General features: G+C 42.7%; 1 protein-coding gene across 4 annotated transcripts in view; it reads right to left on the bottom strand.

Annotated features, from left to right (window-relative positions):
• LOC308116366 (transcription factor SOX-6-like) overlaps window positions 1–27,962 on the bottom strand; it is a 118,466-nt gene that overhangs the window by 36,773 nt on the left and 53,731 nt on the right. For 2 of the 4 annotated variants that reach the window (XM_080474522.1, XM_080474521.1), the window contains exons 5-7: window positions 21,154–21,243; window positions 10,149–10,348; window positions 7,533–7,601 (exon numbers count right to left, since the gene is read on the bottom strand). In XM_080474522.1, the coding sequence (XP_080330648.1) occupies window positions 7,533–7,601; window positions 10,149–10,348; window positions 21,154–21,243 (359 nt within the window). The remainder of the gene's footprint in view (window positions 1–7,532; window positions 7,602–10,148; window positions 10,349–21,153; window positions 21,244–27,962) is intronic. The other 2 variants (XM_080474524.1, XM_080474523.1) reach the window with 1 other exon arrangement.

Raw genomic sequence — 27,962 nt, 5'->3', positions numbered from 1 at the left:
AATTGGGGTGGATGGATGGATCAGCAACACATTAAACTATTTGATATTTGTGCATTTGTTTGACTCCAAGCCCTAATCTAAACTCTATACTAAAGAAATAACTTTGTGCCTGAACCTTACTAAATCTTTAATAGTAATGTTATCAGAGTAGGGTGTTTATTTTGTGATGATCATTGATAATAAATGCATTTGTGTAATATCTTTGTTTATTATAGTATTTGAGTGTGTGTATTCATCTCGAGGGATGAAACCTGGCATGGAACCATTTTTAGGTAATAATCCGATCAGTGTGTTTTTTTCTAAAGTTCCTAAACTGTCAACTTCTTCAGTCTTCTTTCGGATTTTCTCTCCTTCTCCATCAACCATCTCTTTTTTTCCTGTTTTTGTCACCATTCCCACTCTTAAAGGTAAACTCTCGTCCCCCCCCCCCCCCCCACCCCCCCCCCCCCCCCCCCCCCCCATTTACATTTCCTCCTCCTGCTTAATGCCATCTAACTCCATTCATCTCCTTTACTACCAATTCATTACCGCGCTGCTCCCGTCCTCCCCATCCCTCTGCGCTGACCTCCCGGGGCAGTTCATCATTAGAGCTCAAACTTATGCAATCAGCATGTTGTGTGATTACTGTATTTCCCTACGTTTGTGAGGCAGGGTTACAGTGCTGAGTTAGTAGGATGGGATGACCGTCCTCTGGGATGTTTATGGTGTATATGTGTGAGGGAAGGTTGAAAGGTTTGTGGAGCGGCGGTTCAAAGAGCATCACTAAACAGAGAACAGAGAGAGACGATCGCAGGACCTTGCTTGGCTCCTTTGAGAGAATAGCGGAAGAATCCAATAATGACACCAACAAATGAATAATTTGATCATGTAAAGCATTCTGCATGAAAAAAAAACCCCACTGTTGTGGTTCATAAGAATAAGTTTGTGATTTAGCAACGTTCAACCAGCCACTACTAATCTTTTCACCGCTAATGATCAGCATATCGGAAATAACGAAATGGTTCATTAGTAGAATGGGTTATTTCTCAATCAGACGGTTGCAGAGTTGATCTCCCATCTGCCCTTGAACAAAGCAGCTATCGGGGCTGATAAATATCCATTTACCATATAACACAAACTGAACAAGAAACTATATCAATACTATAGCAATACTCGCTCTTTCATCAGCATTGTTAAATGTTTTATAGGACACCTGTGATTGATCATCATGTGCTTTAGCATCAACTGATTGTCAGTTCCTATTAGTCTCATATATATAAAACTGGGTTTATTAACAGATGCTGTTATACGCAACAATTCAAGTGAAAATGTATCGTTTTTTTCGTTTCAGCAGTTTTGAAAACAATGTCCGTTTACATGGCAACGACAGAAACGCTGAAAATTATGTAATTTTCATGTTGGGCCACTAGTGGGTGCCGTTTTTAAAAAATTATGTACTGAAACCACACACACATTCAAGCAAAGAACAATACGCTATAAACAATAACAATGGCGAGTGCACGGACATTCGTATGAACAGACGACAAAGTTGGAATCACACATGACTCTCAACTCATCAAGTCCCAGGAGAATATGGACTGGGACTCATGCCACTCTTCAGGCATCTACTCCCGCATGAGCAGAAGTACTGCTTACAATGGCCATGGTGCGCATGAGCAGTAGCAGTGTTTCCCTCATCTACACAAAGAGGGAGCTTGAGCGCTTCCAGAAAGTTGCGTTTTAATCATTTACATGACAACGGAGTTAGGGGATTTTCAAAAACTTGTGAGCCGTGATCAAAAAGTGGCAATTTAATTGGCTCTGACCGCTGCTGTCGTGTAAAGTCACACCCAAAGAACAACAAAAGTTGAGCGTTGTCACTTGAAAAGTGTAAAAGAAGCCTCAGGCTTTGGCGTCACAAAGCCCTGTAAGAGTATGAGCGTGCATGCATGCATTCTCCTGCCATAACGTGACATGTGATGTCTGTGTTCTCCATGCTCTGCTCTTTGTTTGGACTGTGTGTCGTTACATGTGCCAGTCACCTGAGCAGCTCTTCAGACGGAGTTGTTTAGGTCACACTCTTAAAAAGCCCAATATTGTGGGAGGCGCGCGGACACACACACACACACACACACACACACACACACACACACACACACACACACACACACACACACACACACACACACACACACACACACACACACACACACACACACACACACACACACACACACACACACACACACAACCAAAAGAGCGGTGTGAATACGAGGCATTCCCATACACACACACTCACACACACAGAAAAGAGGTCCGACGTCTTGTGACACAGAAAACAGAGAATGAAGAGAGAAGAAAAAGAGTCTGTGTGCCCAAATGGCAAAAAAAAAAAAAAGAAAGAAAAAAAAAAAAAAGAAGAGAGAAACGGGGGGAGGTGGAGGTTATAGAGTGGGACAAAATGCTCCCATTCATTGTATTCCTCTGGGAACACTGGGACTGACTGGGGCTGCTTCACGAGCGCAAACACACAAAGTTCTCCTTTTACCAAGTTGGTGGGGGGGAGCGGGGCTGGATAGTGGATGAATGGACTTGGGAAGGTGGTGCTGCAGAGGCCCCCTCTGCTCAGCCCCAAAGAAAACACAAGGTCCCCTTCCTCTAACTGCCCACCAGACACATCAACATACACACCTAGGCAACAAGGAACATGTGTACACACACACACACACACACACACACACACACACACAGAATTAATGGTCCTCTTGTGTCAGGGCAGCGGGGTTAGGGGGCAGCGAGTGCGTATGCGATGCATCTGTGTACGCTTAAGAAGTAAAATGGAAAAAAGAAAGAAATTAGCAGGCATGCATGTGTGTGTGGACTTCACTGAGTGTTCAAATATGACACATACAAACATGACAGATATCTGACACCCTGATGGTCTGTTCTTCAATTCTTGTATAAATGTGTGTAAACAAACTTCCAATAAATGGTGATAACTCAGCAGCTATTGTCGTGTGAATTTTTGCATTTCTGTCACACAGTATGTGGTAGGAGAAGAATACAAGGTGGGGACCGAGGAGTTGGGTTTACTCTAATGTGATGGTAATCCCATAGAATCTCACACAGATGCAGCGTAATCTCAACTGTGAATTGATAAAAGTAAATTTTCATGACTATGTCCTTCAGCCATTAGTTGCTCATTTGCACTTTCCTTAAAAGTGACTTTTAAAGTTTCCTTTCCAATGTCAAACCTCAGTAGATATCCTGACGACATAAATGAAAACGCCAGCCAGCAAAGAAATTAGTCTGACGTGACAACAAGAGCTTCCACAGAACAATCACATGATCTATTTAAACTTTACACATGTCACTTGACCAAAATAAAAGAAAGCTGAATTGTAAAAGGACAGACTGAAAGCACCTTTTTGGATAATGCACACACTTTTGTAAGAGCAGGAAGCAATGTGACACAATTCACCACCGACAAGCTCAATGCTGATTTTTCTTCTTTTTAATCGAAAAGCAGTCAGTTTCACATCCTCTCAATATCTAAAGCAGTGGTGTCAAACATAAGGCTGGTGGGCTAAAACCGAGAGGCTACAATTTGGCCCGACCACCAAGCAAATCATTTACATTTCAGAGAAAAGATCCATCTTTGATAGTCCTTTTCAGTTGTTGGGTGTGTATTCATCAGGTGGGAAAGGGGCTGAGCCAACCACAGCGACCTGGCAGATTGTTGCGCCATAAGAAAGAAAAACTTTAGTTTAAATTTAAGGGTTATTATGGCATTATTTTACCGGTCCGGCACTCTCAAGATGAAATATTACGTACTGTATGTGGCCCCTGAACTAAAATGAGTTTGACACTCTTGACCTAAATGCAACAAGTGATCCTCATCAAGTTTTAGTTTTTTTATGCAAAAGTGACAAGAAACACTGTGGTATGCAGGTATGAGGACGACAAGGGACAGACCAGACATACCAAAAAGTAGTGGCGAGATAATTTCGTTCACTTTTTTTTTGCTCACTACTTTCTGTGTTTGATGGTCAAATGTTAAACACAGTTTAATAGTCCAGGATTGACTACCTAACTCCACTCATACGTACACGGTAATGACACGTTGTAATTGAAGGACATGGGATTACTGGATACTGCATATAGCTTTTTTTTTTTTTCTGTCGGCTCACTAAAACACAGGTTGATGAGTGGAGTGAGGGCTTTTGTAAAGTCAAAAGTTAGCCATTTTCCATAGCTGGCGAGTCCAATCGACGTTATGGGCTTTCCGAGTCATTGTGTCGGGAGGCTGTATGTGCTGACGTAGGAGCTGCCCGTCTATCTCACTGCCATTTGCCTGCTCCATTAGTTCTTATGCATGTGTGTGAGTGTGCGCATTGTCGCGCGCTTGTTGTGTGCCCGAGCACCAGGAACAGGAAATTTCAGAAAGAAGACGATAAAGCCCGAGTGCAAGTCAAATGTTCTGCCTTTTGCAATTCATAACGCTGTAAATAGCACAAAAATGAGCAAAGTGCTGATTCAACAGCATTATGGAACAGGTCACAACAACATGGACATAAAAACTAAAAACAATATGAGAGGAAGAGTTGGAGGACAGAAACTTGAAAACAAGGAGAGGAGAAGCAGCAGCAGCGTCGGCAGGAGGAGGAGGAGGAGGAGGAGGAATAAACGCAAAGGAGGAGACAGAAGAGTTATAAATGAAGAACAGAGAAAGGGAGGAGGATGAGGAGGAGGAGTGCGGCTTTGCAGTCATTAATTAGCCCGTTAGCTCGGGCCCGGGCGGTGCGGTTAGGGCCTGTGCCTTTGTGGGCCTGAAGGAAATGGGCCACATATGAGAGCCATTATAGGAACTGACTTAACAAAGACACATGCCTGTCAGCCACCAGGCTGGGCCGGGCCGCTCTGCCTACGGCACACAAAGGGCCCCGCCACCACCGTGCGTGTGTGTGTGTGTGTGTGTGTGTGTGTATACGCGCCCGTTTTTTTGCATTAGTGCAAACTGCATTCACTTTGTGCTAAAATCTGATGCATCTATGGTTTACTAAGTGTAAAATCCACACACGTGGGTATGTGTCCGTTGTCTCGTGCGTGGCCGTTTGTCTGTGTGTAACCACGTCTATCAGAGTGTTGCCTTCGGAAGCATTGCTTTAACCCGTGGACATCCCCCACTGTTTCTCCACACCATTTAAAACCACATGACAGGAAACCTGGGTCACTTTGAACTATGCTCCCCCACCAAACGATCTGACAAACACACTGACACCATCCAGGGACAGAAGCCAAAACAAGGAATGAAGAGAAGCAGAAATGGAAAAAAAAAGAAAAAAGAAAAAGAGAAGGCTGGAAACAGCTCCCACTGAGCTTTATTGTCTCCATTCATAAATAATACACAGATAAGACAGTTTTTCACATATCGATGCCCAAAGATTTCACTAAAGGTTGGTTAACTCCATTATCTGCAATGATGCAACAGTTTACACAGAGTTCTACGCAGGGAGGAGTCCACTTCTTTCCAAGTAAAAAACTTTGTTTTGGTTTCATATGTTCTCCATCTGGACAACATTAAGTTTCAAATTAAGATACGAACAACAACTGGCACTTCTAAAAAGTGGCTTTACCACACTCGGGCCTATTCTTTGCAGCTGAAACAGTAGCATTTGGTCAGCTCCTCAGAGTATTGGCCTGAGAGGAGCTCAGGTCTGGATTTGATAAGTGGAAACAGACCGGTGCAGCGCTGCCTGTGTGTTTAAGGCCAACACACATCCGACACAGCGTAAACAGCCCGTACCCCAGTGACTAAACCCTGGAGCTTAGCCATAATAAATCCAAACCTCTGTACAGTAGATGTGCCATATGCTGCTTACGGAAGTGCGCTTGTTTGCCAAGAAAATCTATTGTTTTAGAAATAACTTAAATGATGAAAAGTTGACACAAACCCAGCTGTGTGCCTAAAATATTTAACAGTCTTCAGTGAAAACAGATTCTTTGTTTTGGTTTTCTTCACTGTATTAATTGCAGTGTGCAGGTTGCCGTAATTCCATCCATTTTAGATGTAAATCAACACTTTAAATAAGTGTGAAACACGGGATACAGTGGAGTGGATTTCATTAGAATTTACAGCAGATGCTTCTGAAACTCTCCGGAGCTATTTTCTGCACATCTCTTCATCCTCAAAACCAAACATGACACAGTATCCATGTTTCACAGCGTGGAAGAGGATCCGCGCAGAAGCTGGTTTTTATGGCCCCACTCTCCCCCGGGGCTGAGGGGCCTAATGAAGTCCAATCCGAGCTTTATTAAGATCCAAGGGTGGGGCTTTGTATTAAAAGGGGTGAAAAAGAAGAGTGACGGGGGGGGGGATAAAAAAAAAAAACAACCCCTCATTAAGTAGCTCACACCTCCAGAGCGAAGGGAGATTCAAAGCTCGGGACCGATGGGGGGTAGAACGGCACACGGGACGGGGCTGAACCAACCGCAGCGGCCGGGCAGATCGTCTCACAGGATGATTTCATTCAGCTGCCGTTCGGCAACTTACGAATAAAAAAGGAATACCCAAATGCAAACTGGTTAAATTCCCCCGTGGCTATCAGCCACGGGGGAATTTAACCAGTGGCTGATAGCCACAGGGGAATTTAACCAGTTTGCATTTGGGTATTCCCCGTGGCTATCAGCCGCAGTGAGCAAATCTACCAGCATTTGGTTCACAGCTGGTGGTAATTTCTAGGTGTGAATGTGTGTATGTACGACACAAAGGTAGTGAATCTCAGCGCATCAGTGGCTCATTGGAACAGATGTTACGGTGAGAGAGGAACAAAAAAAGAAACGGAAATACGGAGCGCACGGCAATTTCACCTATTTGTCTATAGGAAAGATACATATACACATATGTCATATCAAACGTACTTCTTGACAACTTATATTGGTTTCTATCAACTCATTACTGTGGAATCAGGTGAATAAGAATAAATAGGGAACCAGAGTGATGGCGGATGTATGTACATGTACGCGTAAGAAAATGTGGAAAACTCAAAGTGTTTCATTAAGGACAGTGGGAGGAAAGAGAAACATGTTGATTACTAGATAACTGGAGAGAGAGAAAGTGTAGGAGGAACCCTGGAGGATATTGATCCCTGAGTGATCAATGCAACAGTGAATGATCCGGCCATAACCGGGGCAATTACGGGGTCACGCGTTGTGTGTTATTGCAAGTGTATCTGCCGGCCTTTCGAAGTCGTGCCTCTCAATAGAAGGCAAAGCACAAACACCAGAGGTCGTGACCCCTCCTGTTATTGCTGTTTTGCAATCACACGTGATGCATTGATAGCAGAGCTGAAGGAAAAGCAACAATTAGATCGTCCAGGCAGAGGACGACGCACAAGAAATTAGCGGCGTCCTCAAGGACAAAGTAGGAGGAGGAATTGTGCGAGTCTGCAGAGGGCAGAAGAAGAGATGTGGAGGAAATGTGGAGGATGAACAAAAGAGCGTGTAAGCGTGTGTGTGTGTGTGTGTGTGTGTGTGTGTGTGTGTGTACCAACCTGGATCTGTTGCTGGAGAATGTTTATCTTGTGCTGCTGCTGCAGGAGCTGCTGCTGTTGTCTGGCGATCTGCACAACAGAATAATTGAAAATGAAGGGAGAGAAAATGTGTATTATTCAACAATATGTACTCCAGAGTTTAGAGACAATAAGGAACGATGAGCATTGCACACACGGTTGTTTAGTACAGTCAAACACACGAACTTGAGTTATTTCTTTGCTCTAAGGGTGATTTACTCCTCTGGCCTATGAACGACTCATTCTGACTGATTGTTTTTGTTGTTTTTACCAGAGGGGAGAGCCTTTATTTTCACAAAATCCTGGACTAAAAGCATCAAGCAAGTGTCTTTTAAATCACATCCCAGCAGTGAAACACATGCAACGTGAGGAGAACATAAGTTCCCCTCACGTCAACGTTCAGAATTTTCTATCCGTTGATAATAAAATATATTGTTGTCAATATATCCTTTTAGAAAAAGCTTATGATTGATGATGGAACAATTCATGGGTAAAATCAGTTTCGATTAAAGTGATGGCATTTTTAAATGTGTTTTATAACACAAATAAATCATTTAAAGAAAATTAAAGCTTCAGGCAGACACATGGACAAACAGACAAGCTGAGGAAGTAATCAACTGCTGCTGAGGGATCATGATCAGGATGTTTGTGCGTTTCTAAAGCAGAAGTCTTCGATTCAGAACAACAGGGGGAGCGAAGGTGGCGGTCAATTTAGTGTCTGTCTCTGTTTCTATCTTTCCAGAGGTTGAACCTGGTGTGATGGATGAGGAGCACAATTATCAAAATGAAAACTTTGTGAACAGACCTCTTAGGTGACACCAAATCTGTTAGACTGACGTGTTTACAACACCACCCAGCGGGGCGGGGCGGGGGGTTGGGGGGGTTGTTTTGATTTGAGATTGACTAACAAATTGATCCAAAGTCGAATTCTAAAAGGTTGAAGCTCAACAAGTGATGGACAGCAGGGACCAGCTATTTGCCTGTGGCTGAAGCTGGTAAAGGGGCAGCTCGTCATCCATCCAATCCCTCCTCTTCTGATACACAACAGTAAAGTATCCGCTTCTCTTTTTTTTCCTCTCTCTCTCTCTTGAGAAGTCGTTTAGTATATTTATTCTGAAATGTAATTACAGGCTGCTGAATGGGAGGCGGCGCCCCATTTGCACACATGTCATATTTCATTAAAGGCAGATTTCTCGGGGTTTGTCTGTAGGGCATTATCCTATCAAGTCTCAACAGCCAAATGACTGGCTGATATTGGAATCTGTCTTTCTTTTCACTCTCTCCATCTTCCCTCTTCCTTTGTAAAGCCGTGAAAGGTGGAATGTGTTGTGATGGGAGGTGTGGACTTGTCCAAACAGAGCCTGTCGTTTGCCGACCTACAGTAACGTGTCGGCAAACAGGGAAAACAAAGAGCAGCTCACCTAAACGCTTCCCGGCGTACTCTCGCTCGCCGTGTTCTGTCACACATGCTATTTTCACTAATCTGACACCTGAAGCGTCAGAAAGTTCTACCGCTCTCAAAGTCATGCTCAGACACAAAGTACACGCATACTCGTCAAAATGTATTGATCTTTTCGATCATTGCTTTCAAATACGACAGCGCTTGTTAAGTCCAGCTGTTTGAATATGCAAGAGCTTCTTAATTGTGGACGTCAAGACTCAGTGGAGTCCATTGATCTTAAAGATTCATGTTTTTCTGCCGAGGGGGCATCATAGAGATCCTGGGAGGTTGTATCAACAACATAACCATTAGAATACGTTAAAAACGATGGAAACTGTGTAAGACTTAACAGCTATTTAAAAAACAAGCACCTAATAAGCACAAAAGTTATTTTTATTTCCTATAAAACCCGGAGCCGTCCATCCAGGGTTTATCACAGCATTCCACTGCACTTGGCTAGTTCATCCACAGGATGCCCTTCCGATAGAACTACTGAGATTTGAACTTGGGTCCCACACACTCGGGTCGAGACTTAACTCGATGTGCCGCCAAATATTACAACCTGGCATTAGATGAAGCCTGTGTGACACTTTTTAATTATGTCCACAAATTGCAGGAGCCATCACAATGTTTAAATCGAAGAATTTAGGAACTCCATTCTGATTGGTCTTGCCTTTCATTAGAAATCCCAGTGTCTACAAACACACTTTGTTTTACTGTCGCAAGCAAAATGTGTCAAACCTCATATTCCGCATTGTGCAGTACAGTCACAGTGTGTGTGAAAATTAGGTTTTTGGTTTTTTTTTGGAGTGCCCACACTGTGAGTAAGTTCTTTGATATTCTCGGATTGGCTCTCAAATATTTGTGATGTCATCAGTGTCATCATGGGGGTTTCCATCCTTGGAAAATCTATAAATAAGATTTTCTGTGAAACTTGATCTCTTGAAACATGAGAGTGACAAGAACCTGTCAGTTTTAACCTTCACGAATGCACCATTTTGTAAGATGAGGCTCTAACGTTCAACCATGTGAAGAAGAGAGGAAAACTTTTTGAGGCGGTGGAGGCTTTTTCTTTCTTCACCCGGTAAATCTTTCACCAAACCAACACACATACACACACACACACACACTCTCAAGATTTTAGTGTTGCCCCTCACTATCCACATATGTAGACCCTCTCCGACCTGCTCCTGCTGCTGCCTGGCCAGCTCCATCTGCTGTCTCTGCTTCTCCAGCTGTGAGGCGGCCATCTTTTTCTGCTCATCATGGGCGGCGAGGAGCTGCTCCCTCAGGCTGATCAGCTGACCGATCATAGTGGAGAGCTGCCGTTCCTTCTCCTCCAGTGACTCCGGCGTACCTGCGAGGGAGAACCAAACGAGGTCACGATCTGACACTGGATAACGTCAAAATGTTGCTTCTTGTGTTCAGAAAATATCCCCACGGCGTTACAGCTGTTCAGACACCGGACGTCCACAGGAAAAAATTATTTTCTCCTCGATCCTTTTCAAGTAGAGAAAAACAACCTGCCTGTCTGAAGGTGTCCGGGTGGAACATTTTTCCGTCTTTAAACGTTGACACCCCCTCCATTTTTAAGTCACAGAATCATCCCGTCGACATCTCCACAATGCAAAGACAAAGTTGTTCGGCCAACACAGGATCTTTTCAAAAAGTCTAAATTCCTATAAATCATTTGGCTTGTAGTTACATCTTACTACTTATTATCTTCTCTCTTGTCTCTACATGTCGTCACTTGGTGTCTGCACCCAAGAACAATAAAAACCTGCCTTGAGTTAAACTTTGAAAATAAGTAGCTGTTACCGGCTTTTGTCAGGTTTACGATTCAGACATTCTTCGGAGGATTCTGGGGCCGACAGCAGCCAGATTCCTTTCAGACGGGCGACGATCAACACATTAAGTTTTTTATTTCAAATGTATAAATCAACTCACATCTAAAGTAGGGATGAAGAGATAAAAAACTTAAAATCATACAAGCACTTTCCCCAAAAAAACCTTCTTATGTTGATGTGCTGCTTAATTCTTATTGCGCAGACTAGTATCAGCTGGGATATAAGTAGGTTGTAAAATTTCGTCAAAATCTGGAAGACCATCCCTGCTTGAGAGGAAGTCTGAAAGTTTCTGTCGGTGAACTGGGGGAACGATTTCCTCCGTCTATTAAACGTCTTTACTCACTTTATCCAGAATAGTTTAATGGAAGCCTACCGTCCATGACACCGAGTAAAAAGCAGGGTACATGCAGGACGTGGATAGAAGCAGGCGTTCAGATGTGTTTGAAACTTGAAGGAAAAACCTTTAATGGATTTGTCTGTTACTCATGTTTGCAGTAAGTTGGTTGAAAAAATAAACAGCCTCCTATTGTTTAATTAAAAAAAGATGTTGGATTTGTATGTATCTCTAAAGGATCAGTATGTTGAGTGTCAACATTTTGAAGGCTGCTGCCTACAAACCATTTGATGTCTCGATCGTTGAAGTAGGGAAGAAGGCGTGTGCTTATAATTATATTATTATATGAGAATTATGTGCATAATAAAAGTCAATAATGGCTCAATCAACGGAAGGAGTCAGTTAATGGAGTACAACCAGTGACCCCCGTCATCACTTTTAGGGTGCAGTCACACACCTCCGAGTTGTTGTTTTTTGTTTTGTTTATTTGTTTGTTTGTGAGCTTAACCAAGTAGATATGATGCTTTCGTGAACCTAAGGGCAGGATATTTGACACCACCCAGAATACCTACATACCACGTTCAGAAAGGTAGAAAGTCAACACAGAAATGTGCAACACTTACATCTTTGAGCGACTGGAGTGCACATGTTGTAGAAGAACTACAAATAAATGTTATGAGAGGTTTATTACTGTGAGTTAGTGTTAAGGGTGAATTTGCACAAATTACAAATAATTATAGCTTATTTAACGACGGCGCCCACCGCCGCAAAAGACGCCTAATTCAGCCAGATCAATTGTAGGAGCAACACACGGTCTTGTGCTGGAAACCGGGAGGAAAAACAAGGGGAACGGCAGAACAGACAGCGCAACACCCCACAGCTATTGTTGCGTGTGCGTGTGTGTGTGTGTGTGTGTGTGTGTGTGTGTGTGTGTGTGTGTGTGTGTGTGTGTGTGTGTGTGTGTGTGTGTGTGTGTGTTTGTCTCGCACTTTTTGTTTGGGGACGACGTACCACTTGGGGTTAACGAGATTTTGTCTTGATTTTGTGTTTCAGAGTGTGTGATTAGGTTTGAGTGTGTAAAACATAAACTCACGGACATTCACACTGAAGTTTATTGTGTGTGTGTGTGTGTGTGTGTGTGTGTGTGTGTGTGTGTGTGTGTGTGTGTGTGTGTGTGTGTGTGTGTGTGTGTGTGTGTGTGTGTGTGTGTGTGTGTGTGTGTGTGTGTGTGTGTGTAAGGTCCTGCCCTGGGGCCATGTAGGGAGATTGCAGGGTGGCCCCAACACTACCTGCATACTAACAGACTCTCCATTGTAGTCCTGTCAGGCCCCTATTGTACCCCACCACACACACACACACACACACACACACACACACACACACACACACACACACACACACACACACACACACACACACACACACACACACACACACACACACACACACACACACACACACACACAGAAATCACCCCTCAGCACCCCTGTATCAAAGGCAACATTCTCCTCTTCTTGTCTCTTTTTTTTCCATCCTTTTATTCTGTTTTTGGGGGGTTTCCCCAGAAGACCTCCCCATCACTTACTTCACTTCCAACTCCAGTTCCTACCCATGGCCTCGTCTCTCCTCCTCTAATTCATTTCTCTTTCTTTGCTATTTTACTCATTTTTAATTTTGTTATTATCCATCCATTTCCTCACTTTTTTTTTTCTTTATCACTTTATCATTTAACCTCTTGGCAAGTTCCTCACTTTCGTCTCTCTCTCTTTTTTTCTTTTTTTTTTCTCGCCACTCACATCTTCACTCGTCACCTTGACTCGTTCTCTTCTCCTCCCATTTTTCTCATCAGCTCTCTTGATCACCTCCTCCCCTTTTTATTCTCCGGGCACCACCTTCTTTCTCTTCTTTGCTGTTATCACTACTGTCCTCCACCCTTCCTTTTCTTTCTCTCCTTTTTCAACCACTCCCAGGGTTCTCTTTGGACGATTCAGTCTCGCAACTCTGAGGCACACACACACACACACACACACACACACACACACACACACACACACACACACACACACACACACACACACACACACACACACACGCACACACGCACACACACGCAGCTCTTCCTATTTTCCGGCATTCCTGGCGAAGTGAAGCCTATTGTGTAATTGCAACAACTGCGATTACGGCTCCATGATTCATCTTCGTGGATTACGGGCTGCGCATTCCAAACACGACGCCTCCCGTTCCTCCAACCACTTTTTGGCATCGATAATCACATCAGACGTTTCCGCTTTCCATCCGTCAGGATTATTCCCGACACCTGCTTGGTCCGCGGGCCAACACAGAAAGCCATTAAGTGTTTTCTCACTCGCGATGATCCGCCTCTGAAACGGGACTCGGCAGGAGGCGGCAGCTTAAATCCAACTTTTCTCTCCACTTTAAACTCTTTACAAGTATCTTTTGGTGTCGTCTGGTAAGTTTGCATCCAGGGGCGCTGGAGAGAGTCCCAAATATGGGCAAAAAGGCAAACTACATCCTTTACAGTCCATCACAGGGGAGACAAACACACACATTCACACCTATGGGCGATTTAGAAGCACCAATCGATGTGAAACACTTGTTGTCAGACTCACTACTACTAGTTCTACTTTTTTCATAGTTTATTCATGTTGACTAAGGTAGATTTTTCTTTGAACATTGTTTTTTTTTTTTTTTTTTTTAACTTGAACATGAATTAAATCCAAGTTTAGAGAATTTAGTGATCCAACTGTACAAACTGAGTGTATATGTTTGATAGCTTGTTCGTAGTCTATCTTACGACTGTATAACTTCATCCTATCCGTCGGTGGTGCTTGGGAAAGCTGGGGGCTTACGGGTATCGTAGTATTCTGTGATTTGAAATACCGAATGAAACACAGTGAAGATAACAAGATCATTATTTGTTGTGTGGATGAATTCAAAAAGACTGGCTGCCATTACTGAAATTACTCATGTTTTGAGTGTTATAAATAAATATTTTTTGACCAAAATACTAAATATATTTAGGTGAAGATACTATTTCTATTGATGATTTCACATGTTCAATTGAGTTAAATTTACTTGTTGTGGACAGCATGAAAAACCACATATGAAAGCCTAACTCAAACCAGAGTCTGCGGTGCTCACCACCACACACGCTGGAACAAGTTAACGATTTCTGTTTTCCAAAACACTCATGTCATACTTTACAAAATATTGAGTAACTATATCAAAGCCAGGTATACTTATTTTTAACCTGTAAAAAGCCTAGCAACATCATTAAATCAACATATATATAAATATACACTGATATCCATTTTATTTTATTTTTTTCATAATTGGATTAGATATATAACACATCTGAATTACTCTCAATGAAGACACAGAATGTATGACAAAGCTGTGTCTGAGCCACTTCCCTTCAAACACACATAAACCCTCTGTCACACAGAAGAAAAATATAAAGATCAACCACACATAAAAACACACACAAACCGTCACCGCTCGCAGCATCACACCTCACACTAACATGTTGATGCCTCTGAATGCTTTGAGCCGGTGCCAACCCATCATGTTTCACCGCCGCGTCTCCAAACTCCAAGCTGAGCCGAGCTGAGCCGAGCTGAGCCATGACTCAGCTCTCTCCTCACTCTCACACCACAACAAACAAGTCTGTGGAACTCAAACCAACAACGCACGCTCGCTTGTTTATGTCAAAACACGCACACATTATCTCCACAGGATACACAAATGGAAAATATAATCTGAGCACATCTTGGGTCGTGATACTCCAAAGAGGGAAAGTAAAAATTTAAAAAAAAAATACGTTTTTTTTTTAGGTTTTGTTGTTGTGCATGTTCTCCCTGAGCATGAAGGCATTTTTCTCACATAGTTCAGACATGAATGAGGTTAATTGGTGACTTATAACCAACTTCTAATTGGTGTGACTGTCAAACAGGTCAATTTAAAAATCGATGTAATTCACATCCTCAACATCCTCGTTTGAGTCTCAAAAGCTGTTCTACTCTGTTTGCCGTAGAAACGCCCCCCTGTGGCGGTTTAGCGTAGTAAACGCGAAAAACATTTCATGTGTACCTAGAGCATGCATGAGCCGTTACTTGAATAAATAGCATTTGGATGGATGGATGAAAACTTTGCAGAAGTGAAATATAAGTTGAAGTTTTCATTTTTTTTGTCATCGCTCCAATTTAGAATGCAGCACTATAACAATAAAACTACATTATGTGGTCATATTGCAGTGCATTTATGTATATTCTCCCTTTTTGAAACTTATTAAATCTTTATATTATTATACTAAATTTGCAAAACTATACTTGAGATATGTGATCTTCAGCTCTATATGGCCAAATTTGAATTTAAAAAAGCACTAAACTACAAGTGTGAGAGCTGCATCCGAATCAGTGCTCGCGGCGTCATTTCACACATAGCTATATGTCATAGTTGTTGATGTCATGGTTTTATGTTATGTCTCTTTGTACTAGTCTGACTGGCCACGTTTCCACATTCCCGGGTATTTGAAACAAGGTGATAATTCTCACGTTTGGGCTGCGCATTTACACACAAACGCAGCTACGAGTCACCATAAACAATGATTTATGAAAACTCCGGCCACAGTGGAGATCTGGATAAACTGTCTCTCCGGTTGTATCTGAGGCGGAGATTTACCTCACAATTCGAGACGTCATGTTTTTTTCCAGGATTCTGATTGGCTATCATGGCGTCATGCTTCTCGTTACACTGCCCCCTACAGGTTTGGCTGCTCATAGTAGCGCTGAACCAGTTGTATATGCGGGTCTGTGTGAATGAAGACTTTTTTAATTAAAAAAATAAAAATATCTGTTTTTGGAAAAACCCGGGTACGTGAAATGTGGCCTGTTTCCGCGTCACTTGTAGGTTTACACTCCTTTGGTTCTGCCTTGAGTAATAAAGATGAGCTTCAGTTCCACCTATGGCAGTGTATGGTTTATTTTGAGCCTGTTCCCAAGCCAAGCCTAACAGTTTGGGCCTAAAAAGTATACATATTTGTTATATTTTTCCAGGTAACGTGCATCGGTCAAGGATAAAGCAACAGAACATGCAAACTCTGTAGGCCTGAAGTTGACCGAGCGAGCGTGCCAACAGCACACCGGGTCGCCCCGAGAGAAGAACTGTAATACAGCTCACAGTTATGAAGAAGAAGAGCAAACATCAGGCTTGTGATGATTAAATGAGATGAGAAAAAAAAAGAGAATATTGTTTTAAAATGCTACCAGTTTTCCCATAAAGAGCTCCTCGTATGAACGCGTTCACCGAACACTCTGCTCTGCTCCCCGACGCTTACACGTTCGTCTCCAGGGTGTGGTGGCGATCGCACACCTTGCAAGGACAAGTGGGACTGAAAATAAACGGCGTTCATAAATAAAACTGCAAGCTGACGTGCATTCGAGAGCGGCGGTGGCATTCCGGCGAATAAGCGGAGGCCATCGGTTCTCTTCTCCCTAAAAATAACTGCGACAGAACAAATAGGTTCAGGTTGTTGTGTGAGCCGACACAGAGCAACAGTTGTGTCTGTGTATTTAGGTCAGCCGGGCTTCATTTCAAACCATCACGAAATAAAACACTTGAATTCAATCAGAGCGTTTCGTTAGCCAGGACACAGCTGGACGAACAGAGGCGTCTGTGTGTGTGTGTGTGTGTGTGTGTGTGTGTGTGTGTGTGTGTGTGTCTCTCTATTTGTGTGATCATTTATGTGCATGCATGTACTGGAACATGCTATATTTGTGCTTTTTTTTTTTTTTTACGAGTGTCAGTCTGGCTTTGTGTGTGAGACAAGCACGCCGCTGTCCAGTCTATATTAAATCGCTGTCAAAATGCAGCCAAATGGATCATAAAAGGGTTTTCTGTCACACAAATAAAAGAAAACTTAATTTCATACCAACTTCAAGTCATCTAAATTCAATTACATGCATTGACACACATACAGCTACTGTTTGCCACAATAAAACAGCAATTTGTGTCTTTCACACTCCAAACTTGAGCCCTTAACGTTGAGTATTATTGCTGTCCATTACCATGGAGGAGAATTTATTAGTCATTTGGAAACAGCTTAAGGTTTTAGGGGCCTTCGAGCTCAGATTGTATTCCCTCCACCGACGCAGCAGGAAAAATGTTTGGTAAAGCCATTACATATTAATAAATCACTTTCCCTCTACCTGGATTTTTTTCAGCTGAAGAAAGAGGTTGTTAATGCACATTTAGGACACAGGGAGGTGGTCGGGGTGGTAGGTGTACAAAGCGAAAAGTGTTTTCATACAAAAAAAATAAATAAAAAATCTTCAGTTCTTATCCAGACTTCAGTCTGTGTTGGGATTAGACAACACAAGCACTTCGATTCAAGTTCCCCTCCACTCACAAACGTGTTTTTCTTGAAGTGACTACGGGTGAATGTGTGAGCTTCAGTCTGTGTGCACAGGATTTAAAACTCGGGGGTTGTTTTCAAAACCTTCAGCTGATATACTGTAAATCTCTTTTTAAGAGCGAGGCTTGGGGCATCATAAACAGCGTCCAAGCCAATTGAGGATCTACTGAAATTTCCATCCACCGTCTACACTTCTTTATCCAACTTATCACAGGGCACACACACACACACACACACACACACACACACACACACACACACACACACACACACACACACACACACACACACACACACACACACACACACTCACGCCTACGGGACATTTTAAGAGTCACCAACCAGCCTGAAATGCATGTTGTTGGTTAGAGTAACTGAAGAAAACAGGAACGAAAGAGCAAACTGTACAACTCCTTGAGTGCCGGGTCTGAGAACAGACATGGAAGTTAAGTGTGAAGACACTTTTTTTTTTTTCCATCAATGACTTTTCAGGAATGAGATGAAGTGAATATTTGACTGGGTTTTAAAAAAAAAAAAAAACCCAACATGCTTTTGACCTCAATCTGTGTCTCTAAGATGGAATTTAGGTGTGAATGTGATTTATGTGCTTGTCTGTTTCCCCTGTGAGGCGCTGGAAATAAATCCATTTGTAGCTAAATATAATCTGAAATGAAGAATTCCACATTTTTAACTTGAAATATGTATATTTACGCCACATAAATATCCAAGAATAATATGGAATAAGCTGAATTTGAGGCATGTTCTACCTGTGTATACATGGAGTTTTCTAGATTCCTCCCACAATTTTTATTTTGAATTTTTTTAATAGCACTATATTATGACAATAATATAATGCTAATATAATCACTGTCCTGGTGAAAAAAAACAAACACACACAAAAACTACTGATATAAACTTTACTGATCAGCACTAAACATTCTGATTGTTTCCTTATTACATTAATAGTAAATGTGACGTGACGACTCGCAGTAAGTCCAAAAGTGTCCTTCATGTGACTTACTTGAGTTTAAATAATAATCTAAGACCTATCGCTCATAGATGCAGAATCTGTGTTCAGAAATACAATACGAGGCCACATCAGAGGAAGTCGATCCTGATCTGTGAACACCTGAAGTATCTTAGGGATTTTAATCACACAGTAAAAAAAAAAGTTCAAAATTGCAAATATAATTTTCTTTCTGGTTTAAGGGCAAATTCAGTAATTACGTGAATACCAAGAAATAATAACCAGATCTCTGTGCAAGGAAGAAAAGGGAATGCGTTCACGCCAAGAGGACTGATGTGTTTAAAAGTTGATTAAGGAAAAAAAGAAAAATTAAAGCTTGCAACAATAGGATAAGTACACTACAGGCTCACCAAATCTAACACTATTTAAATATTGAACGGCCTTGTACTCTGACTTCAGAATCGACTGATAGAAGAACGCACGCAGCTTTAAGCCCGTACACATTGTTGTGGAATAAAGGACTCACTGACTTACAACAGCCATTGTATAAACGTGTGAAGAGGCGTTTAGAAGTACGTGAGAGACTGAGGTCGACGGAGAGCACGCATTTCAGCTCATTCTTATCTTTTCTCATTTCCGCTGATGGCACAACTACAAAAAAACAAAAAAAAAACAACCAAAAAAACCCCTACTTTCATCTTAAAGTTTGTGTTCGGGAAATACACAATGCACAAACACAATGGGGAGAGTGACCCGCCACTTGATCTGGATTTAGATCAGATATCCCCATTCGCAGAGGAAAACAGCCACGTGCAGCGCAATGATATCGCTTTCACTTTGCTCTCTCTTACTAGCAACGCGGAAAACAACTCATGCGAGGAAGATTTTTTTCTGATGTAAAGCCTTTACTTTCGGTTTCAATCCTGCATTAGTGGACCGCGCACGTGCACGCGCGCGCGCACACACGGGTGTTGTGTAGTTTCCCTGTGCAGTTGGAGGTGGTCGGAGTGAAGAGATCTCTGTCCTGCAGGAAAGTCAATGTCTGTGCTGTTCTGCTGCACGAAGCTTCTCTGTGCCCCCCCCCCCCCTCCTTCTTTTTTTTTTTTTTTGCCACTTTCCACAGAGGAAATACCTGCTGCTTCATCAGGAGACCATCACAAACGGTTCCTCTCACCGTTACCGTCCGGCGTTACAGCTCACAGACAGAACATGCCTTCTATGTTCAGGTATCTCGAAGTTTTCCATTTTTTTTTTTATTTATTTAGCCTTTATTTAGCAGTTGGTCGAACTGCGGTGAGGAGGGACTAAAGCAGCCAACAGGACGAAAGGACAACATTTAAAAATGGGTCAGTGAAAGGCAGCGGGCAAGGAAAACAAATAGTGACTAATCCCTTTGAAACGATCTTTTTCCTCCAGTCTCTCTCGCTCACTGCGTCGACCATTCAGCATCACACGCACCGCTTCAGTGTACCACAGCAGATCCATCGTGCAACCGCAGCAGCACTCAGTTAATCACAGGAAGTGAACAAAAAGAAAATGGGATCCAGATCACATCTGCATATTTCCAAATACTGAAAATAGGATATTTTTTTAGTAACAAAATAGCAAAGAATTATGTGTGATGCATCATGAACATTGTGGATATGCAAAGAGTTTCAGGGACGTGTAGCAACAGGAAAAATCTGGGGATCAGGTGAATTACTTGTAATGTAATATAAAACCATTATGATCGACCAAACCATGTTTGTTTCTCTAAAGCTATTCCCAGTGTGAAAGGTATTATGATCAAATATGTTTTTAAACTATGAGTATAAGTGAAAAGACAGTTGCAGACATTTCGAATCGAGAGACGACAAGAAAAAGGTTGTGATTAGTACTGCAAGTGAATCCCAGTAATTCATTTCCAATATATCTTAGGCTGGGAAACACATCAGGAAGTCTTAATTAGACAAAACAGTTATCTCAGCCTCCAAGATCTTTAAACTTGAAATCAGGTGCTCTCAGCATCATGTCTCCAATTTGTACTTATAGAAAGAGAGTTTTCAAATCTGACTATCAGCTGTGTAAACTCTTAATTACTACAAGAAAAGAGTTCTGGACAATATATGACGAGGAAACGTGTAGGATTTTGTTTTACTGATTGTTGTTGCTGCTCACATGAGATCTTTTCTACACTGCTGCTGGTTGTAAGGTGTGTTTGCTTCAGTGATTCGTCAATTCATAAATATCATTTGCTGATGCCATCGAAAGGAGCAAAGCGACAGCGGCCACTCTGCTCGCCGTGCCTGAGCGGCGACGTCTGAGACGGGTTCATACGTTCAAACATGCTGAAAGCCTCCAGAGAGAATCACAGAACCCTCAACTTTTCCTCTACAAAGTCTGACTTCACCCACGTATCATTTTGTTGTTTTACAGCAGTTTATCTCGAGGTGAATGGGGGGGGGGGTAATCACTGTTCTATCTTTTTCTCTGTTGCTTCATGTATCCTGTTAGTCTTTTAACTTAATTCCTTCCGTTGAATCACTCCCATCTTTCCATTATCTATCCTTCCGTCTTAAGAGGTTTTCCTCCTCAGTCTTACCTTTCACCTCCCCGAGCAGCTCGTTGGCGTTCAGACGGTCAACGCGCTCCTTCCAGTCCTTGGAGAGGAGCCTCTCCATGCAGGACGGCTCTGTGAAATAAACACACGACACGATCACCCTCAATGTGATAAATAGATAAAACCTTTCTCTATTCTTTTTTCTTTTTTCCAGTGTTGCATCTACAACTTGTGCAAACGATACTTGTGGTGATATTTACTGCTATTCACTGATGCCTATAAAGACTAATGGTAATACAGAGATGGAGGAAAGTTCCAAAAGACAACAGCCTCTTCCTGGGAGTCCCCACCCCCCCCCACCCAAAAAAAGGCCAACGAAGAAGGACAGCCTCTGTATGAAGTAAAATAAGAATGCAGCAGGGATCCAGCTGACCAGATGAGAATGTCTGCATTGTTTGGCGATAGACCAGTCTTCTCATGGCCTCAGGATAATAGACATCAGACACACGTGGTCTCATAAGAGTCATAAGCTCCCATTTGTTCAATTGGAGTCCTGCTGTGAACTTGACTGAAACAATGGGAACTTTTCAATTCTTCACCAGGCGGCCACTGGAAGACGAGCACACGCACGCACACGCACACACACACACACACACACACACACACACACACACACACACACACACACACACACACACACACACACACACACACACACACACACACACACACACTCGTGGGGAGGACTGCTTGTGTGTGGCCTGTTTATGCACCAAAGACACGCAAGCAAACACAACGTCAGGGACCGGTGATAAAAAGGAATTTATTTACACTCGTTCACATACTGAGTTTCTATTTCTATTTCAACGCTTCGGAACTACCTCTCAGGCAAGTTATTGAAACAAGTAAAACCATTCTGAACCACATTAACGTTGAAAATTCTACCTAAAGTTGTAGGTACAATGATTTCAGAACTTTTATAACTCAAATGAAAAGTGGAGCTTCTGCAGTACCCGGTTATTTAGACCTGAACACGTTTCACTTTTTGCTGTAGAAAAAATGATAAAAGTATGAATTTTTGCTTCACGTAAACCCCCAAAAAATACCACTTCAAGTTTTTTCTCCCAAAATACAATTTCACAACACATACTGCGTTTACATTAAAGATCCTTTAAATCAAAAAGAGAAGCACAGCGAGGTCGAAGACGCAGTGTGGTTCCACTCTCTGAGTGTCCCGCCTCCAATCAATTATTCGAATGAGCCCATTGTCGGCTGCCGAGGCTGCTCTCACTTCGAACACTAAGGTCATTTATTTGAACTCCGACAGACGGGGCAAGGGAAATGATTTGGCTTCATATTGTCTGATATGAGATGTTCTTTATGGAGAATCAGTTCCATGGAAAGCGACTGATTGTGGACTGTAGTGATATATAATTAGTTTTGGGTATTTTGGAGTAGTTACATAACACCAGATAATCAGGGAGGCTAAACTTTGAATCAGGAGTCCAAAATCGATTCTATACCTTTACCTGTATTCACTAATATAACAGAGGAACTGTTTAGGATCAAAAGCACAAATAACTCAGCTGTTGTTCTTGAACCGCAGCCAGACATATATGCAGTATTATACTTCTTAGGAGTCATATCTGAAAGGTAGAGCGCCATAAATATCACACTACACAGAGGATTGATCTGTCAAGCCACACGGGCTTTTTCAAAAAAAAATTTATTGATGCCACAGAATGAAATCTCTCAGCTCCTGGGTTGTTTAGTCCTTCTGTAAACGGATATATGAGTTACTCTTCTGTTGACAGCGTGGCCGTCACCCAGGATGAAATAGGACCTGTATTAAAAGACACTTAATGCAGTTACCATCAATAACCACAGGTGACGCCACGTGAACCGGGTGATAAATCTGATCATGAGAATTACTTTGAAGTGTAAAATCTTCCTCCGGCATGTCGTGTACCTGCAGGAGTTTGTCTGTGTGTTAAACTTCCCCTGTGGGACATGTTCACCAACTCCTGATTCTGTGTGACTCGCATGAGAGCGGACACTCCCTGGATGGTGTCACGGTCACGCAAAGGCTGAAAACCCACCACGGATGTAAAAAAACAAACAAAAAACAAAACAAAACATGCTTACACACACAGAAACACACACTCGCACAAAAAGGAGACATTCTTGGGCGCAGAGTGGAAAACATGCCCCTGAGGGTTTGCCTGATTTAGAATGGTTAAGTCAAACAATAGCTCATTTGTGGTGCCTTTATCCTGACAAAAGGCGCTATAGGCATTCATAAGAGCACATGGTCTATTGTGAATGGCTTAATGTTTAGTTTGTGCGTATGGACCCATTGTGTGGTCATGAGATGCGGTCCGTCGGCCCGAGCACAACTTCCTCATTGAGCCCATTAAAGCCTTGCATGTTTACAGTCGGATTATGATTGTTGTAAATAAGCTAATGCAGCCTCCCAAATCACATGGGATCAATGTAAACAAGGAAGGGGGGGGGGGGGGGGGAGCTCAGTTATGAAACAAAGAAACAATTTGAAACTACTGTAAGTTCCGCTGGTGATTTCCCATATTTGGGGGAAACGCTGTGGGTATTTCCAGGCAGTTGGTCCACTAATGCAATTCATCTCATTTCCGCGTGCAGGACAACGGAATCCACCTGATCTTTCACGGTGGCTCCGTTGGACTTGTATCTGTATACATTTGATCCACTGAGGGATATTTATGGAGGGGTTCGATGTGGGGCAGGACGAGAGTCTTTTTTTTTTCTTTTTTTTTATGTTTTCATCACACGACGCCAGTGTGCGCTCGCTCGGCCGGCGTCCGTATCAAACAAAATCGGGGAGCGCAATTTATGTGAGCACTTAGAAAGGAAAATACAACCTGTAACTTCCAGACGCATCTGCATAAGTCAACCGTTTGTGTACTCTGTTGCACAATTTATACCCCTCGCGCCGATAAACAGACCGGATGAGGAGACAGCGGGGGGTGGGGTGGGGGGGCAGATAGGAAAAGAGGGATCAGAGAGAGAGAGGATGGGAGGAAGATGTTTTACCCTAGATGGCTCGCTATCTGTCGCCGCGAACAAGTCAGGGATCAAGTGCTGTTTGGATTAAGAGGAGGCGGATAAAAATTCTTGGTCGCAAGGACGTTTGCTACCTCCGTCAAGTGAAGGAGGAACATGGAGGATGGATAGGTGAGGCGGGGGGTGGGGGCGAGGGCAAGGTGGAGAGAAAAAAAGGGGTGGAGTCAAGGGAACATGACCACAGTGGAAGATGACGAGGAAGCTTGTTTTCATCTTCCATAAGCAAAAAGTGGGAGATGTGGTGAATGTAAAAAAACAACAACTGACACACTCCTTTACACGCCTAATGTCATCATAGTATTCAATTCCATCGCCCTGAGATCAGTTCCAGCAGCATCAGCAAGGACAGACGGCGAGAGGAAAACGAAAGGAGGAGAGGATGAGCAATGAAATCGAGCGGAGGAGCAACAGAGAAAAGGTGAAGGAGATCAGAAGTGGATGAAGACGTAATAAATCATCAGTGTTTTGGGTAAACACACTTTAATCACCTTCCTCCAACCTGCCAGGAAACATTGTTTTCGGTGCTTCACACGAGCCACAAGCCGCTGATAGTGAGTTTTAGTGCGTTTGTCTATCAGGAGAGCAACAACTGCACCAATCCGCCACATGAAGATCTGTGGGCGAAATACTTCAACTCTTCTATTTTCTCTTTTCCTTTTTGAACCTTTCATTGAAATAGGACATATTATAAAATATATTATAAAGACACATGAGATTGTGGAAATGTAATTTATGTTTAAATTGTAAATTTCAGGTAAGTTTGAAGTGAGGTGAGTTAGATACAGATACAGGTACAGGTACAGGTAGAGGTAGAGGTACAAGTGAAAACCGTCACCAATGAAAATAAGCTATTACCTTAAAAGAAAGAAATACAACTTTTTAACAAAGCAAGAAGGTATATTGGATGCATCACCAGAAATGTCAGGGAGAAAAGCAAATATATTACTTTTAAGAAGCAAAGTCTACATGTCACAATGTAGTATTTATTAGTCCAGAATGCATTTAAATGCACCATTAAAGGTCTATCCCTATCATCTACTTTTTTTTTCTTCTTTTTTTTAAATAACCCCCCTGCCGGTCCCCAAAATTTTGGACACCCAGATATTTCGGATGGACACCCAAAACCTTGATTTCTGCCTAAAATCGTGCTTTCAACTGACTTTTTATTTGTTGAAAAAAAAAAAAATAGGTTCCACTGGTTCAATGCGGTGGTAAACTCTTTTCCTGGAAACCTCCAGGCTATTTTTATTAGAAAAGATGCACAACCAAAACTACAGATTGTGATTTGCTGAAGCATCACAGTGAAACCAAACAAGAATCTCAAACGTGTTTTATTCTGGTTTTCTGATTTTAAACTTTATCTTTCGCCAAGGGAGTTTTTATGAAGCCAAGTATTGAATCGCTGGTCTGTCGTCACTCAGTTGGTGTCATTACTACCAAAAAATAATCAAATATTACTCACAACTTCAAGAAAAAGTCACGTTTTCTTTGGTTAAATGGCTGAAATTTCAATTTTGCTCCACATGATCGCCTGCCGTGTAAAAATCTCCTCCCTGATGTAACGACATACAGACTCATAAAGTAGCACAAGCAGTCGGTGAAATGAAAGAGCACTTTGTCAAAAAAGGCCTAATGTCCAGGGCGCTGCGCCGTTCCCTCACACGGTTTCTTTCTTCCCCATCACATTTGTGTAGACTGAAAATTGCTAAAACAACACTTGTTTGGCCTGCAACTTGGTAGCGAGAAGCATATTCAGCTTTAATGTGTATTAAATGAATTCATTTCACGTGATGGGCAGTGAAGCTTTCAGCCACACAGACACGCTTATAGTGCAAGAAGCTCGGGTTGTAAGACGTCTGCAGTGGAGCGCCAAGGTAAAGAGTTGGGGGGAGGAAAAAAAAGCATCGATCTGAAAAACTAGTTAATTTCAAGAATAACAAAGGTCGGTGTTCTGGTGGGTGCCTGGTGTTTGTGTAGCACACCCACGGCTGCAGAAATCCTTCTCGTGTCTTCACATCACTACCGAACGTGTGTAAATGGAAGCTGACAGCTACACTTTGCACTTCCAAATTTATGTCAGTGGTACGACTTCAGCTGCAGACCCCACATCATCGAGATAGAGAGAGGGAGAGGGACAGAGAGAGAGAGAGAGAGAGAGAGAGAGTACAGGATCAAATGAAAGACTGACAGAAAATAAATACAGAAATACAGTAATATTAGGGGGAAATAGTGAGAAGAGTGAGAGGCCGACCAAGAGAAACCGACAGATAGGAGCAAAGATAAAGAGAGACGGAGCCAGAGCCAATGAAAGAGAGAAATAGAGCAAGAGAAGCACAGAGAGCGAGCAGCTGTCCTAACAGCTGGCCAGCAGGATTGATGTCTCAGTGAAATAAAACTCAACATATGTCCAAACATGAGGAGACAGCCCAGCCAGGAGAAGGGCACACACACACACACACACACACACACACACACACACACACACACACACACACACACACACACACACACACACACACACACACACACACACACACACACACACACACAGATATGAGAATGCCGGAGCTCAAACATACATGCTCACCACACATGCTGATTAAAGAACACCAGCACGCTGCTGAGACACTTAATTGCACAGACAGGAAACATAACACACACATGCATGCATAAACACACCCACACACACACACACACACACACACACACACACACACACACACACACACACACACACACACACACACACGCACACGCACACGCACACGCACACGCACACGCACGCACGCCGCTCCAATGGTCCGAGGCGTGCACTCGCTCGCTCCTTCGCTCAGTGTTGTAAAACCATTAAACTGCAGAGTGGTTAGCCCGGCTGCGTGTTAGCACGGTGTCCATTTCACACACACTATTTTCATCTGTCAGATGACACCCAGACTCTCTTGTCACAGAGCATGGCCTGTGAAAGCAGCCGGCTCTCCTGAGCGAGGGGGAGGTGGCTTTTTTGCAGAGATAGTAGCCCATATGCCCACACACACACACACACACACACACACACACACGCACGCACGCACGCACGCACGCACGCACGCACGCACACACGCAGGCACGCACGCACGCACGCACGCACACACTGCACAGAACCACTCCAGGAGTTAGAAATGTTAGAAATTGTGCTTTACGATCCTATGTTTTGATGCACAAAAAGCAGATTTACAATTCATTTAGTTTCAATATTTCATCACAGTAATTACTGCAAACATTTTGGGATTAATCAGCTGTTTCAAGATGCATTAGAAAAGAATTCTGAAAGAAAAGAAATGGCAAAATCACACATGAAACCCATAGAATACAACTTTTGCGAGTGATTTCAGGGTTATTCTTGGTCTAAAAGTGCATGTAAACAGTCAAACATGGATTAACAGACTACTCACACTTTATTAACGGCGTTGGCGAAACAAATTTTTTCCCACATTGACCAATCCCATTTCTAGTTTGCGGAGATGCGGCCACATTACGGCGCTCCAGAGAGCTGATGGGAGTCAAGGGTCTTGCTCAGGGAGCCACAATGGCGACACATCAGCTGTGGGATTCAAACCTGCGAACTGCCAATCCCAAGGGTGCTTTTCAAACCACTCGGCCACCACTGCCCTTAAAACAGAAAACTAAGAATAAATAATTATGTCTAATTCTAAAATGAAATGCTCAAAATGTTGCTGTTTGTTTGCATGTTTGATGAGGTATTGTACTGACAA

Source organism: Lipophrys pholis (genome assembly GCF_963383615.2).
Source record: "Lipophrys pholis genome assembly, chromosome: 11".
NCBI classification, from domain to species: Eukaryota; Metazoa; Chordata; class Actinopteri; order Blenniiformes; family Blenniidae; genus Lipophrys; species Lipophrys pholis.
This window is presented reverse-complemented; position numbering and strand designations above follow the sequence as displayed.